The sequence below is a fragment of the Eufriesea mexicana genome, unplaced genomic scaffold, assembly GCF_001483705.2.
Source record: "Eufriesea mexicana isolate 0111107269 unplaced genomic scaffold, ASM148370v2 scaffold2467, whole genome shotgun sequence".
Taxonomy (NCBI): domain Eukaryota; kingdom Metazoa; phylum Arthropoda; class Insecta; order Hymenoptera; family Apidae; genus Eufriesea; species Eufriesea mexicana.
This window is the reverse complement of record NW_016910588.1, coordinates 2,005,432-2,022,925: the sequence shown is the minus strand read 5'-3', so window position 1 is coordinate 2,022,925 and position 17,494 is coordinate 2,005,432. Positions and strand designations below refer to the sequence as shown.

Here is a 17,494-nt window from a genome sequence, read left to right as displayed (position 1 = left end):
TATTATATATATATATATATATATATATTAAAAATATATTATGCCTTTCTTCGTTTTTTGGTTCTTCAACTATCGTTAGTATTAGGTATACTTTGTGTGACCAAAAACAATTCGTCGTCTTCCAAAGCGGCCCATTGATTGGACACCTCTGCTCTAGATACTTTATAGTCAGGTCACACGCCTAACACTACAGTAGATAGAACTCAAATAGTAGCCAGCCACTTGGAGAACCTCAAACAGGCCACTCGATGTTGGGAAATTCTCAGCTTAGAACCTTCGGTCACGTCAGAGACTCCTGATGCGCCTGACATCGAAAAACGACCAATGAAGGCAGGACATGTCCACGTTCATCGGACAGCAATGCAATTACTATACAATACAGTTCAAGTGTGGGAAATAAAAGGGATTGTCTTCAGACCAGGCTTTGCTGGGATGCTATAATCTTTGTCTATATTTCTTAGTGATTAATGACACATTTGCTTACAACCTTCTGTAAATAGAAGATTAATTGCAAATGAATTTTCTGTATAAAATAGAATTGTTTGTCATTTTACTCTCGCTGTGTCTTGAGGTCTTAATGAACGAATAATGAACTCCATTACTCGTCCTTCCTTGTGATTAACCCTTTCTTTACTGCGTGCGAGTCTATGAGTCCACTTCCTCTGTTGGAGATGTCAGCCAGGATTACACAGGGTGTTCATGAAATCGTGGTACGACCGACATTGGAAATGATTCCTCGCTTAAAACTAGATTGAAAATGTAGAATAAAATTTGTTCATATGGACCTTCGTTTTCGAGAAAATCGAGTTTCAAAATTCGGGATTGGTATGTTCAATCTATTTTAGTAAATCGTCGAACAAAAATTCGCTTGCAACATCAATTTCGACATTCGTAAGTCACTAAAATGAATCAGGTGTTAAGACTTATTGCTTATTATTTGTTCAAATTATGACACATAACCACACCCTGACTAATATTATTTACGTGCACGAGCAGTATACCCAACGAATCTTCAAACTCGATTTTTTCGAAAATGAAGTTTCGTATGGAAGAACCTCATTCTACATTTTCGCTTCAGTTTTACGCGAAGAATCACCTCCTTGTAGGTTGTACCACAATTTCGCGAATATTATGTATATTTTGCCATAAATAATATTCCGTCGCGGAACAAGGAAGACACTGTTACGGTCCTCCAACAGCCAGGTCTTTAGGGTCAAACAATTCGGCATCGGAATTTTCCTCTCCGTGCCTTCTGCATGTTTCAGAGCTTTCACTTTTATTCTGACTTCTCGTGTCGCGGAACACGAGATTCCTGAAAATCCCTAATTTAACGAAATTAAGCGACGGCTCTTAAGACTTGGTTGACAATAGGCCTGAGGGCTCCACGTGGTCCGCACGCGTTGGAAGCCTCAGGCCCTAGCTAGGGGCCATAAACGGCTGATGGGGTCACCAGCGCGCGGGTGGACTCCACGTACCTCACCTTGGAGGAGAGGGTTTCCTCCGCTACCGTCTTCGTTTGGGGGAACCTTCCCTTCCTTCAAGGTGACCGATTCGCGGACCAAGGGAACGCCCTTGGTCAAATCAGCCAATTATATTTGGCGAACTCCCGATTTTTCCTAAGACCGATCTTAGGAAAATCGAGGAGCTCACTTCTCTTCGAATCGTCGAAGACACGACTTCTCTTCGAAACGTCGACCAGTTCGCTTCCAATCGTCAAGCAGTCTTCTTTGAATCGTCAAAGAGTCTAGAGCCTACCTATCGAGATCATCAAGAGTCTATCGTTCGACTCCAGCCGCGACCTTCTTTTCGCTCGTGCAACTGAAACAGTTGCCCAATATTAATTTGGCGGTCAACATTACGTGATCGCGAGACGGCCTTACAACCCGTGGACCCCACAGAAATCATTCGCGAAGCGACGCGACATTTTTGGGTCCTTCGACCGAATAGTGACCTGTGGCGTGATACACTGTCTTTTTGGCCAGATAGGCTATGTCCAATCCACATTCCTTTCGCTAGTAAACTTTCTATCCCCGTGCGATGCAAGATCCTTAGGAGACTGCGAACCACGAGAGCACGTAACGGAACCGTTAATCATTCTAACATCGGACGGAACATGCGCTAGAACACCAACAGATCTTGGAGCCATGTACAACTCATTCCCAGGACACGGTCTGCGAAAAGACACTTGTAAATATAGCGCGTATAAGAACTCGGTTAATTTAGAACTCTCGCGCGACATTAATTTATCGTGACGCGTTTGTGAGAGTTTGCTTCGCTGTCGTGTTCCCGCTGCAGGACAGACAGTTACTTAATTATCCTCTTAGGAAACTGATTTCTGAACTAATCTACGATTATCTGATTTTATCCGTTAATCTTTGGTATAATTAATGGTAGACTGAGAAAGAAGCTTAATTATTATATCCTTGATCAACTTCAAATTGATCGATAGTGTCTGACAATGTGTGACAGTGTCTCAAATGCTAATTGCGGTAAAGATCGGGTTAATATCAGATCAAATCAAGAGCAACTTTTGATTTTGATTATATTTTATACTTCTTGATGCTATAAAATAAACGGAGACTCGAGGCCTTCTATGAGGCATGGTACACACGGTGGACAGTCAAACAGTGTGTTTCCAACCCTTCGGCAAGCTTCTTATAGGCTCTTTGTCAACCCAGCTTCGAGAATTGATTAGTTGGATGGTTTCTCGAAGCAAAGATAGATCTCGATGCAAGGTGATGTCATCCAAGTAAAGATTCCTCTCACATAATCGAGCTTAGCTCATAGTTTTGTAGGATATTTTTGAGGTTCAAGAGTGAGTGTATGGGAACAGTTGGACCTTCCTCGAAAATCAGGGATAATAAACAGCGACTTTGGGTTCAGCTCGAGCGTTCAGAGTGATATTTGAAGTTTGTGCGGAAGGACAAATGACCATACGCAAGGATTAGTATGGACGGGATATTTATGACTGTATGAAGTGTGAGAAACGAGCGAAAGTTTAGGAATACGTCTGAGTATTTGAAGTACCTGGCCCATTGAAGGCGAGATCGCGTGGGAAATGAGTGGCCGAGAAAGACAGCCTGTGTATGAAAGAAGAGAGACTGTAGGTCTCTGTAGATGTAAGACAAGGTTGCAAAGGCGCGGGCAAGACAGAGTGTGCATTCGTGAATTATAGGTATCGAGGACTCTTCGTGTTTAAATTACCGTTAAAACTTCGAGTTATAGAACCTGTTGTACCGCGTGGTGTAAGAAGGATGAGGTCCACGCGGGTTTGGGTAGGAGTATGATAATGTTGCTACCCTCTTCTCAATGTGTCGCGTCACTTACGAGACATTGAGCACTTCGGTGGTGTAATAAAGCGCAGTTTCTGGTGTATTTACGCTTTATTACACGTTTTGCGAGTTGTATGATGATTGTGTGTAGTGTATCGTCTCAGCCTTTGCCGTTTCGTCTTGCTTCGTCTTCCGTTTTGTCTTCTCGTTTTATATGTTTGACTGAGTTTCGATACCGTCTTGATGTTTCGTGTTTTACGTCTTACTACCGTCTTGTTCGTGTTACTCCTCACTGTCGTCTTGCCTGTTTTACTTCTCACTGTCGTCTGATCTCTAGTTTGTCTTCACTCGTCTGATACTGTCTTCACTCTGTTTTGGCTACTGCCTGTCGTCTCGTTTTGACTAGTCTTGGTTTGCTGTGATTGGAGGAAACTGAGTGTAGGAGGAGGAAAATTAGAGTTTTTTCATTGGACAAGGAGTTTTGGCGGTCTCTTTGGTTAGGAGAGGGAATATGACAGGGAAGTTTCTCTTTTTGGCATTGTTTTGTCTTGGTTTATGCGTACGTCCGGTTGGCAATTTCGTGGGTCAGTTGCACGTGCGTCCCGTCTGTTGGGTCTGGTCTCAGGTATGACCGTCCCTAGTCCTTGTCGTGATTTATAATTGTCGATTTTAAAGAGGAACGGCTAGACGCGCCTTGCAACTATTATTGCCGTCGCAACAGAACCAATTGATCATGTACCAAAGTTTATACGTAATCAAAAATCAATGTGTCCAACAAACGCGTTTCCTTCTGAAAAAGACTGCACGTTCCTATCTAAATCTGAACTAATTCGAGGTAGAACGAAGTCTAGTATCAGCGTAAAAGTTCTCCAGGTTCGAACTTGGTCCTCAAGTCGTTACAGTTAATTTCCAACTGATCCTTTGAAAACTCTTAAGCTTGATCCATGCGTTGGACAGTCGGTGAACCGTTCGCCAGGGTACCTGAGAAGATCTGTACGCCGCCAGCTCATCCAGCAAATTTCAATTTTATTATTCTCAGACGTGGTCACGGATTACGAACATTCGCAGAGAAACACGAATAAAAAGTCGCAGAAATTCACCTGGTAGCATATTCTTATCGTCCTTAAGGAGATGTTCTCATTTTTTAAGTTTCTTACCCCTGGAATCGAGCATGGTTCGTTACATTTTGAATTTTTCTGGCACTCCAGACATCGTCTAGTATATTTCCATTTTTCTGCCAAACGCATCTAGAATTTCGTAGCAGGTATTTAAATATATTCAAAAATTCCAGAGCTGTCTCGTTAGACCTCTACACTGCATTAAATTCGTGGGCTAGCGTGGGTGTTTGGGAGATGTGTTGACTGAGGTGGAAATTTTTAGTATTCGAATTTTCGTTCTTTTTTATTTGTTTCTGTGCTGTTGCGGAAAACTATTCTGACATGCTCCATTTTAATTGAATAAAATTGAATTGCTTAATTATATTTGTTAGAGCAATATTTCTTTTATACTTGTATTACATTTATTTCATTATGTTATAATACAAATGCAATATTCAATATTATTTCATTACTAAATATTAGAGAATTTATTGTATGTTTCTCGAATTATTTCTTTATTTAAAATAATAATTTACAAACCAATTATCATTTTATTGGAGATATGAAAATAAATTTAAATTGAATTAAATTGAAATATAAGCTTTCGTAAGTTTTTCTTTTTTCTTTTTTTCAGAAATATAAATTGTTTAGGTATGTTATATCTGTGGCCTTATTCTTTGACTCTTTCTTTCTGCGATAATTTTCAAAACCAAATTAAGAAATGGATGTATCCTATTTTAATAAATAGTAATTTAACACTGCAATTATTAAATCACTTCAAATGATTCATTTTGAACTTCTTGTTCTTATGTTCAATTATTTCTGGTCAGTCTAAGATCTATTTTTATTTAAGTAGGAATTAATTATATTATATATTGCAAAAGTATTCGAGTGTTTATATTTTTTCTTTTAACAAGTGATATATATATACACATTAAACTGCAATATTTAAAATAATATAATATATTTAATATAAGAAAAATGTAAAAATTATGTTAGCAGAATTGGAAAATAATTCAATTATATATGCAATAGTTATATTATATTTATTACAGACATGTGACATTAGGTTTCAAAAGTATTGGTACTATGTTAGTCAAAAGAACAATTGATTAAAAAATAAAAAGTTTTTACGCGATATTGATCCATCTTCTCTTACTATGACAATCTTAATACGACTTTTTATCAAGTATACTAGCGCCACCACATTACGTACTTCGAATAAATGTGCTGTAAGTACTGTATACTATACATCGTTGGATTATTCTCTAACTTCGCTAATGTAATCTTGAAACTTCCTTCTTACTATACATATCATATCCTTTCAAACACTTTTTCTTAATGGATATATTTCCTCCAATAAACTTAAGACAGTTTTCCATTAAGTACACTAGCGCCACGATGGTAGGCATTTATAATAAATGTACTGCAAACGCTATATATATCTATTAATTATTCTCTAACTTCTCTGATATAATCTTGAAACTTTCTTCTTACTACTCACACCACATCCTTTTAAACACTTCTGCTTCACGTTTATATTTTCTTCATTAAACTTCAAACAATTTTCTATCGAGCACACTAGCGCCACCATGGTACATATTTATAATAAACTTCCCACTGTTCTGTACTAACTGTACTGACGTAAACTTTATCCTCCTATTTGATTACATATACCGCATCGTTTAATATTTAATATTGTAGGATGGCGAAAATTTATTTTGAGACACCAAAAATTGACAAAACAACAAGAACAGAATAACGCAAACCCAAAACTCAAACTAATTTAACTTAGGAAAAGAACACCAAGATAACGAAACGAAAACGCATAAAGACGCACTCTAATTTAACTCTCTTTCCAATACCAAGCGACTCACGCTCGTGCTGGTCACAATTGATTTCTAAGGACTCTGTTTTGCTCGTCAAGGACCATGCTTTTATGCTTTTCTTAACGCTTTCGCTACGGCGAGCGTCGTCGCGAAGTCTCTTCCGTAGAACACAGTGCGGTGTCAAAGATGGCAACATTACGATCATGCAGTCTTTAGCATTCGTTCTTTTGACGCAAATCTTTTGAAGAAGAAAGGAAAAGGAAAAACTGACCATCGCAATAGAGCTTGCAATTCTTTGCGAAGAGAGCTAAGAGGAACGGTAGCACTCGTCTTAATTTTTTACTCAATTTTTGTGATCGGTGACTATAGTCACCCATCGTGTGTAGATGACGTCTCGTGGCCGGTGACTATAGTCACTCGTAGTAGCGAAAGGGTTAACCTACGCTTCACCTCCCCGTAGGTACCACGGAACTTAATTTTCTTACCCAAAATAACTTTTTCATTTACTTCTAGAAAATATTGATCGGTTTATGATGTATTTTTGTTGATAATGACCGATTCGTGATTTCTTTCTGAAATGGTATCATACAGTATTTAGTACTGTACCTAATAATGTACCTAATCCCATATTTTTCTATAATTTAATCATATTTATTTCCATCTCACAACTTCAATTATTCTTATTTATATTCAACTTGTGAGTAAATGGATAAGCTAACAAGAAAATTTATTTAACACAATAACAGCACAACATAAATTATAACTAAATCTCGTTGAATAAATTCTCTTCTATGTCGTTACAACGTCTATATGTAATGACTGTCATTCAGCTACTGATTGTTTTTTCGCAACTCTCTGTCATACTCGTCACACACACATTCTTCCACACAAACATTCCTCACACGCCTACCACACATTCTATGACAACCACTACCACGGTAATATATATTTTGGATTTAAGCAATTCAAGTAGTTACTTATTTTCTATTTTCTTCTTTAGTAAATAAAGAATCAGGAAAACGTCGAGTGTAACTCAACATGTGCAAAGGGTTAATATTGGATGCGTAAAATATCTATATGTTTTTGGTTATCAGGTTGGTTAATAAATAGTAACGAACCGTTGAAGTAAATAGTTCTTTGGGACAAAATAGTGTGATTAATAATTAATTAACGTGTGTTCGATAATTAGTTAATAATTAATTAAACGATATTAAATCCAAATCAATTATATACACATCTGCATTCACCTAATCCCACCTGACAAATTTCTGATTTTTAGAAAAATCACTCGTACACTCAAAAGAATTATGCAACGTAACCCACACGTACTAAATATTATTCTAATAAAAAGAACAATCAACTTTGGGAATTTTAAACGACGATATCTAAGAACTAAAAATATGCTACATACGACGTTCTTTCCATAGAATCACAATAATTACTTCATAAGATAATCTCATGACAGCGTACCATAGTCATGGACTCACTTACTCGTGTGACAGCAATGAACATCAGCCAGTGCCACCGTCTTCAAACACTGTCTGCGGATCAGTGGCAATTCGGACAAGGGTGCTCTCGAAGCGATCGGCACTCTTCGCTGTACCAACGGTGGCAGTGGTGGGGGAAGCGGAACGAGCCCGGTAGAGGGAGCGCGAGCGGTAGAGGTTAGGTTCGACGAAACATGGAGAGGTGGAGGTATGGAGTCGAAGGGTCCAACCGGAATCGCAACACGGTTTGTCCGTTGAGATGTTAGCTTTTCGTCAAAGGCCTGCTATTAGTATGCGGTTAGTATTACAGAACGGTGTATCAGGATACATGGATGCCTCCTCGCTATCTATTACCGATTCTCTGGCATGTGAACTGTCGACCTCACGATGCTCTCCATCTTCCCTTTCCTTTGGAGCCTTCCCGTGCCCTCTGCGGGACTGTGTTTCCACGGTGTATCGCTTTGTCGAGGCGATCGATAGAACGGGGACCGTTTCGTCGATCAGACCAATAAGACGATTAGTCTTGCTGTACACGATCCTTGGCGCTAGCCGGAAATCATTGTGCGCGCATTCCACCGTGATCTACCGTTCGAGATCACCGAGACCCCTTTACTCTGCCGAGTACTTGGAATACTTGGACAAATACCGTGGCTTAAGAGGACAAGACGGCTAGCTACACCAACAGCGCACCGTTCGCTGCTACTCAAGGGCGCCATCTGCTGGATCGTCGGCGGATATTTTATGCCACGTACTCGCCTGTGGATGGGTTCCGGTGTTTTATTAAATAATTAATGGTGCCTCTTGTCATTGAAACGTTCGAAATGGAGATGTACAGGTTGGAACTTCGCAGGTGCGAGTCTTAAGTCTGGTATTCCGAGTATCGTAGTCACGTGCGTCCGTGATGTTGGAATTTATGACAGCGCGTAAGGGAGAGAAGCGTGTTACGTTTAGGGGAAATTGTGTCTAATAGATAACGTTCTTTGATATTAATTTTATCACGATCATGGTGGTACTTCTAGGTATCCAAAAATAATATTTTGTTAACTGTATAAAGATAATATTTCCTAGATGTAAAATAATATTTTTCTGAGAGTTTAGTTAATCTTTTGGAAGATCAAATGGCATAAATTTATCAAAAGCAGCCGCGTATTTCTAGTGAAATGCGGAAATAAAATATTCCAAACCTGGTATTGAAAAACAAAATTAATTTGATAGTAGAGAAGCTATCGGCTACCTCCTTGTAGTGAAATAGCTTCCGAGCTTTCCAATTCTAATGAAATATGCTCTACCTTCTATAGATTCAATATCTCTCAACATCCTTTCAAATATTTTTCAATATTCTGTATACCGAGTGACCCAAAATTGATGGTACAAAAAGGGTCAATGAGATTTTATGGCTCCGAATAAGGCTCACTGACTCTATTCGTACCACCAATTTTGAGCTACCCTGTATATTTACGTATTTTCCATTTCAGTATCTATTTGCACCACTAATTTCGTTCTTTTGTGTGTTTTAATTTATTCGAACGTTGAGACTAATAGTTAATATCGAAAATATAAAATCATAGATCTGACTGTGAACAATGGCTGTCATTGTATTCTATCTAGAAATAATCATGGCAGCCTTCTGTGATGAAATCGATGTCATCACTTAGGTGTACGCATTTTCGACTGACTTTCTGATGCATTTTTCTCAAAAATGGAACCCTCGATGCAATCTTGTCAATTTTCATTTGCATCCTATCTTGAGTCACAGAATCTCTCAGATCCTATCAATCTTACTGTTCCGTCCCGGAGAGCGTGTTTATAACATGATTTTCATTCTAAGACTTAAACTTTTAACAGACCTAACGGTTTACAATATATTTTATATCGCGACTGCAATTTCGGAGGATAGATGTGCCTCACCGCCGTTCTAGCGGATCAAATTGTAAAGGTAAAGGCGAAAGTTTAGGAATTTTTACAAGTACCAGACTCGACAGATGGGACCCACGTGTGACAGACCCAACAAGCGACGGACGGACACCACTTATAAATCACGTCATTGACTATCAAAAATCGGCTCCTTGACAGTTTCCTACTCCTTAGCCAAAGGTCCTTCCGTCACACCCTCTGTCCAATTAAAACTCCTTACTTTTCCACCACCAACGTTTATTTTGCCCAATCGGAACTAAACTGGAGAAAACACCGGACAGGACACGACGAGACACGACATAGATCAAATTCGAGAAATCAGTTCGTCTTCGACACCGATCCTTGAAACATCTTACTTACTCGTATAAACGCGTGTTCGAAACGGTACTCCGTTCATCGTCTCCATTATAACTATTCTATACTTTTCTATAAATAAACGCTCTCTTTTATCAACACGCACTTCGGGATCCTTATTATTACAACTAGTCACGCAGTATTAATTTGGCGCGTGATAAGCGTTCTAGGCATCGTAGGGATTAGATACGATAGGACGTTAGACTTACTAATTTTGCGTCACCCTGTATATCCACGTATTTTCTACTCCGGTATCCATTATTTCCAAGTTCTTCGCCTGTGACATACACAAGTATATGCACGTGCGAGGGAGCAAATCCTGTGAACAATTTACCGCTAGAAAGTCTAACAGCAAATCTGCCAAAGGCAAATCCAGGCCCCATTTCTGGTTGTCGTTAAGCGTCTCACTCTTAAAACGATAATTCGGGAAGTTGGGCTGGTAGTGTAGCTACCAATGGACTAGTTTAACGCGAGTAGCATCGTCTCCTTAATTGTTAGCATATTTTAACCGTAATTTTCCTCTGTTCCAGTTGTCTGAGCCCCAGGTCCGCGTTGTTCTACGAGTTCCCGCCTAACGGTAAGTCGCTCTGTTGCATGGAACCCGTAGGTTCATTTGTCACTGTTTAAGATTTAAAAGAGGCCTGGAGAAAAGTCCAAGTTCCGTAATTCTACGAGTGCCTTTCATTCGCGAGGTAGAAGCAGCACTCGTTGCCTCGGCTCCGAGGGCCGAGCAACCGGATAAGAATACCTATATTATCAACGGGGTACTCGTGTTCGTGTTACGTAAATTTAAGACGACCTCGTGGACCAGAGGACCGTCAGGCCGGAGGACGACTCAGGGGGAATAGAGAATTCAAGGACGGAAGGATGCGAAAACATTTCGAGTTTCTTCAAACTGTGATAATAACCGTAAATTTTTGGAAAGGCTTCTTTCGTTGTATTTCTTTTCATTTGAGGTGAGGTTTTTGGGGGAATTTTATGGGCGGTTACGTTTCTTGGAATCATTAGTGCAAAGCAGAAAGATACTGGAGAATAAGATGGTGCAATATTAATAGTTTTATGACAGTAAAGCCATTTTGAGTCATTTGAACTATTCTTTCATCCTAATTTTGAATATTACTATACTGTCAATTAACATTATCTCAATTTCGCAATATTGCATGATTTGGAATCGAAATTACTTGTTCCAGGCTTCTTATTTTCGCTGTTTTCGAAAATATCGAGCTCCTTGATTTTTATTTAAATAATTCGATGACTTTTGTTTAAATTTTTATTCATAAATTCTATTAGTTATTATTATCCACGTGTGTAGTATTTACATATGCATTGCAGGTCGTTGATTTTATTTGATATTAATATTGGTATTCAGTAAACATTTTTTAAATATATACTATATATACTATTTTACGAAAATGTAAACAGTTTTTCGTGAATTTTTTTCCAAACGTTGATTCATTTGTAAAAGCCAAAGTATAATTGGCATATAATATGTTAATATAATAGTATATAAGAAAATTGGGTTTGTGAGTTTTATTTTATATTTATCCGTGCATTGTGATTATTTTTGGATAAAGGAGAATGAATTGAATTAGAAAATTGTGTGAAAATAAAATATTTACATGAAAAATTAAAAAAAGGGAGATATAAAATACTTATGTAGGGTATTATATGCTATATACTCTACAATATATACTATAAATGGAAACTAAGATGAATATATCGAAAGGAATAATGTTTGTACCATCTTGTACAATATTTTAGTTCTTTCTTTGAGTTTAAGTGTAACGTGTGTGTTAATATCAATCTATGATAAGAGGAATTATTTTCGAAAACATGTGTACTGTGCATTTCATATGCATTCGAAATTCATGTATTAAAATTTTAACACACTGTATATCTAATCACACACGCACAGAAAAAGAAAAATAGTTTAATAACCATAATTTACAACGTTAAACATAAATTCACCTATTCAACGCTTATTCGATGTAGCAATTGCATGAAGTGAAAATAATCAATTAATATTAAACATTCTTCTGTTGGTGTATAAAGTATCAAAAATTGGCACACCATTCTAATTTTGGCATTGATCTATATATCAATGACTTCCAAAAATACTTGAAATACTAGTAATTATTTTTGTAGTTTGTTTTTAACATTTTTTACACTTATCAATTTGTTTAACATTAATTACATTTGACGTATGTATATTACTTTTATGTGTTCATGAAAATCCAAGAGTACCGTTCTGTAATTGCAAGTTATCAATAAAAATTAATAAAAATTAATGAAACTTATCTTGAACAATTTTGTATACGATTTATTTTTTATCTTTAAAAAAAAAAGAGAAACGATAGGGAGCATTAATTGTAATATTCTTTTCAATTACCAAAATATCGTAGTATTTGCTTAATTAACTCATTCACCTCAATTTTCAATACTATATAATAACTCGAAAAATCCAAATTATTTATTTATATTTATTCCGAAATTATTTATCTTAGAAACCAAAATGGGACACACAGTTTTAATATATCACACATACTATATACACAGATGCAAGCCTATTTATATATGATGGATCTCAAAACAGTCTGCTAAATACAGTATTTACAGTCACATTTTGCATTGTCATTTTATGATCTCAGTTTCTTAAACTAGGCAAACAAATTGAGAAATACAAATCCATACCACAACCCTGATCCGTATTTTCACCTTCACCAATTCTAACTATACCCCAAAATTCTTTCCCAAAACCTAAACTGTGGCACGTCAATCCCAAAAATCCACAACGGAACTTAACACATCTGGCGTGGGAAACGACTAAAGTCGTTGTGCACGTATTATCACATCTTTACTTACTTTACAAACTGTTCTTTATTTCCCTCTGGTCACCGGACACGAGGCATTCTTTAACCATTGATTCTAGAAAGCAGGCAACAGCACTTAGGATTTGGCTGACAATAGGTTTGCAAAAGAAAGGACCACGCCATGTGCGATGTCACGACGAATTGGAAAAAATCGTCGGCTACGCGGTGAGAGTTTGGCGTCAAAGCACTTGCGCAAGATGTGTTAGAACCATGTCTGTCAATTTTGCCCCACAAATCCTCAAATCCGAAGGCAATTACATCGTTCCTCGTTCCAAGTTTACCTCTCAATCTAGCCCGCAATGTTCTTCAGTCGAGCAACATAATTGGTATCGCATTATCAACGCAGTAGCATTGTAAAGCAAACAGTCAAGGATATCAGCGGCGCAATAAGTGGTCGCAGAGACTGAGCCGTGGTAGGGCGGATATTTGGTCCCTGAATGCAGTCCAGGGTTATTTAATGCGTTGACTGAGGCTCTGCACGGCGCATGTGTTCACTCGGGGCGGTATGGAGGCTTATTCCAAGAAGGAACGTTGCCCGTTCGTGCACGTCACTCGCAATGAAATATATCTAAATGGTGCAACAATGGGCTAGCGCGCTCACGATGGCGCCCGCCATCTTCTTTCGTGCTACCATCCACGGAGGCTGCATCGTTATGCGCGGGCTTCGCCACGCGCCTTTGAAATTCTCCGCTGCTGGATCGGTCCATTTTATGCGTGCAGCTGCCTTCGCGTATGCTCGCGTGTCTTTACCCTATACAACAATGATGTCCCGCATTTTACCCGCTCGCCGGCGATGCGGAATAGCGTTAGTCACGGGGTACGTGTTCATAAGCTTGCGCCAGAGTTGCGTGCGAGAGCAGACTCTTCGCAGGATCGTCCGAGTTCTTCGATTTCTCCGAGTTAGGCGATACGTGCCGGTCGGTTGTATGTCTCCTGTCACTTCGGTGTTACGTAATCCTGGAGAGACGAAGGGACGAATCGCGGATGAAATGCTGGTCACGGTGGGATAGGATCGGCTTCTCTGATGAAATTATGATTGGAGGATGAGGCTGGGCTTTTTGTTGTTAGATGCAACTGACTCGTCTGCAGATCGTATCGTATGGTGGCGTAAAGGTAGCAAATAAATTGGTGTATCAAGATTGGATATAGTTAGGAGATAATGAGCTTTATGAGACGTCGGAATGAATGTAGGATCGGTGTTAATTATCTGTATATTGGATCATGCAACGTTGCAGAGAAGGTGAGTACTCTGCGTGGCTGAAAAGAAGTCATCTGAGAAACTTGCAGGATCGAATCCTCACCAGTCCAATTATTTTCACATCCTGGCAGAAGTAGAGTAAAATGCTTCTCTTATTGGCAGAACTGATTTTGCGTGGCTGAAAAGAAGTCATCTGAGAAACTTGCAGGATCGAATCCTCACCAGTCCAATTATTCTCACATCCTGGTAGAAGTAGAGTAAAACGCTTCCCTTATTGGCAGAACTGATCCCTTCCTATTAGCCCGGTCATAGAACACCATGTGACAAGGAAAGCGAACGAAGCAACGAGACAAAGTGAGACAGACGGAACAAATAGATGCAAGAGCGTAGACTCATCCCAAAAGTATATTAACTTCAGATTCTTCTGACGAACACATGATTATTTGCAATTACTAATTACTAATTAGCATCTTGATTAACTTTTCATTGAATTATGCAGCAAACGTGATGTACTATACACATATTTTTTATATTTATGTTGTATCGTATGATTTTTTTAAACGGTTATCTAGTATGATGCAATTACATAATTAATTTATCATAAGAAATACATCTTAAATTTTAAATCAATTTTTATAAATGATGTTAATTATTATTACGTTTGTACTCCTTTACCTTATAAATCTTCGAGCTGGATGGGGTATGTCGAGATTGGATGGGGTATACAGGTCTGTTTATATTGATTAACCCTTTGACTGCCACACCGAAATCATGTTTCGCTCAGGACGGTATGGGAGTGCACCTCCAGATGCAAGACTTGTTCCAATATGTTTTTGATGTTCTAATAAAAATTTTTAATCGTTCAGTGGGGTACTTTTTATTTCAAAGTAGCTTCTAATTAGCGGTTATATTCAAAATGCACTAACTGTCAATTTTCATTCAATGTTGTTCATTGCAGTTCAAGTAGTTCAAGCGCTCCGGTCACCGATGACCATCGTGGCGTCACAGGAGAAACCGTGGCCGGTCATACATGACCAACGTGGCAGTCAAAGTGTTAATGGTTTTTCTAGCGAAGTGAAATACGATCTGTCGACGTATCATATCCCATTATTGTATGAAAAGTATAGATTTCAAGAAAATCAAAGACGAAGCCAGTCAATGACAAAATTTTATTTCGTATTTCTTATTAGCGTTCATCTATTCGCAAGTCCACGTCTAGATTCGGGATCGGTCGCAGACTTTAGGTTCCTATTACACGACTGCGTGTGTCGGTCTTTGCGCACTGATTGTGATACTAAATATTTTGCTTACGCGACATCGGTCAAAAGGAATACAATATTTTAAAGAAAACTTATTGTAATATATTAAAACAGGATAAACTGTTAATTTTCATTCAATGTAGTTCAATGTAGTTCAAGTAGTTCAAGCGCTCCGGTCACCAATGACCATCGTGGCGTCACAGGAGAAACCGTGGCCGGTCATATATGACCAACGTGGCAGTCAAAGTGTTAATGACATACACGTGACACTTGGATGACCAGTGCAAATTTCTATTTTCATAGCAAACGAAGTTTGCTGTTGCATAAAGTCTTGGTTGCAATTAAAGTTATAGATCTATTCGCTGCTTGAACGGTTCCAGAAGTTGCAGGATTTTTGGTATTAGCGTCATGAAAATCTTCAACTGATTGACCCACCAAGTGACGTACAAATTGCAAATGCATTAATTTCTTTGTATTATGTTTCTTCTGATTTTCTCATCATTTATTTGTTTATTATATCATATGTATCTTATCGCTCAAAATTGGGTGGCTATTTGCCAATACTTGACCACAAAGGGTTAAATAGTTAACGAAATAAAAATTATGAAATTTATGTCAGCTTGTAAACAAATTTTCGTACACGATGGATATTACATTTAGCATGATGAATTTTAATAATTCATTATTATTTCGAATTTTAATATTTAAACTTGATTTATTTGACATTTGGATAATTGGCGAAACAAACGTCATAGGAACAAATTTTTCACAAATTTTCCTAAAACAAAAACCGAATTTGGAATTAATATTAGAATTGGGCGGCTATTTGCTGACACTCGACCGCAAAGGGTTAATTAATTAGCGAAATAAAAATTATAAAATTTATGTCAGCTTGTAAATAAATTTTCATACACGATGGATATTGCATTTAGCATGATGAATTTTAATAATTCATTACCATTTCGAATTTTGATATTTAGACTTAGCTCATTTGACATTTGGACAATTGGCGAAACAAACGTCATAGGAACAAATTTTTCACAAATTTTCCTAGAACAAAAACCGAATTTGGAATTAATATTGATTATTTATCGAAAATAATTTATCGTTACTTGGAATTTCGATATTTTCTCGATACCTCTACGAAAACATCGGTCCCCTGAATTTTCTCAGCAGCAATATCAAGGAGTTACCCCGGGGATAAACCCGGGTGGAAAAAAGGGTTGAAAGAAGCGTCTTATCATCTCCGGTGAAATTTTCTAAAAACACTTCAATCCACACTCGATTTCCACGGATGCAACGGTGCAGCTGAAACGCTTTGGAACGTAGTAATATCGAAGGTAGACATCGAGGACGGGAAATAAAATCAAGAAGAAAGGCCGAAATGGCCGCGTCGTGTCATTGGAATTTTTCAAGATATCGAAAAACACTTTAGATCCCATATTGGAGAGGCAGTTGGCGCGCGAGCCAAGGAGGTTAGCTTTGATATTTCATTTCTATTGACTTTACTTCCTATCCTCGCCCCTTCAGGCTCACCATTTCCAACGCTATGAATACATAATTAAGAGCAAAGTCTTCTCAGGCCATTCGCGACCCTATGTATATCTAACGATTGATTCTCTTGCCATTTTTGCTTTCACCACGATCGTTCCGCCGTTCTTAGCACCCGAGTGGCCGTAATGTATCGAGTTGTCCGGAAAGTTTTGATTTCTTGTGGATAAGGATCGAATGGGATGGAACAAATCGAAGTCAAAGTAAATTTTTGTGACATCTATAATCTAAAATCGTATATTTATATTAGGCTATGTGTCTCTTATGTATCGTTTACGAGTGTGTTTCTTGCAAAAGTTTCATAGGAATTTTTCTATTCCTCTTTTATATTTTTATAGGTATTGCTTCTTTCGTTGATTGTTTCGATTATTACACGATTCTGTGATGTCATGGTTTATTTTGAAAATTATCGACGATATTATTAGTAGATTGAATATCGTTTGCGAAAAGAAAATTTTTAAATCACTTGAAAGATAATATGTGAGAGCTAGAATTATCTAGAAGAATATTCTATTATTTAAAATATATAAAGAATTATTTCGATGCCTTTATCAACAAATTTTATATCGTTTCAAAAAATTGTACATTTGAACTAATGAAAAAGTGACGTACTGTTGTGGAGAAAATATAGTAATTGTATTAAATATAAATCTCCTTTATTTA

The 17,494-nt window shown here is 37.8% G+C and overlaps 1 protein-coding gene across 1 annotated transcript in view; it reads left to right on the top strand.

Moving 5' to 3' along the window:
* The window catches only part of LOC108550069 (uncharacterized), a 109,193-nt gene that overhangs the window by 32,558 nt on the left and 59,141 nt on the right, over positions 1-17,494 (top strand). Inside the window, exon 3 of the mRNA XM_017903669.1 lies at positions 10,484-10,530. Coding sequence (XP_017759158.1) covers positions 10,484-10,530 — 47 coding nt within the window. The remainder of the gene's footprint in view (positions 1-10,483; positions 10,531-17,494) is intronic.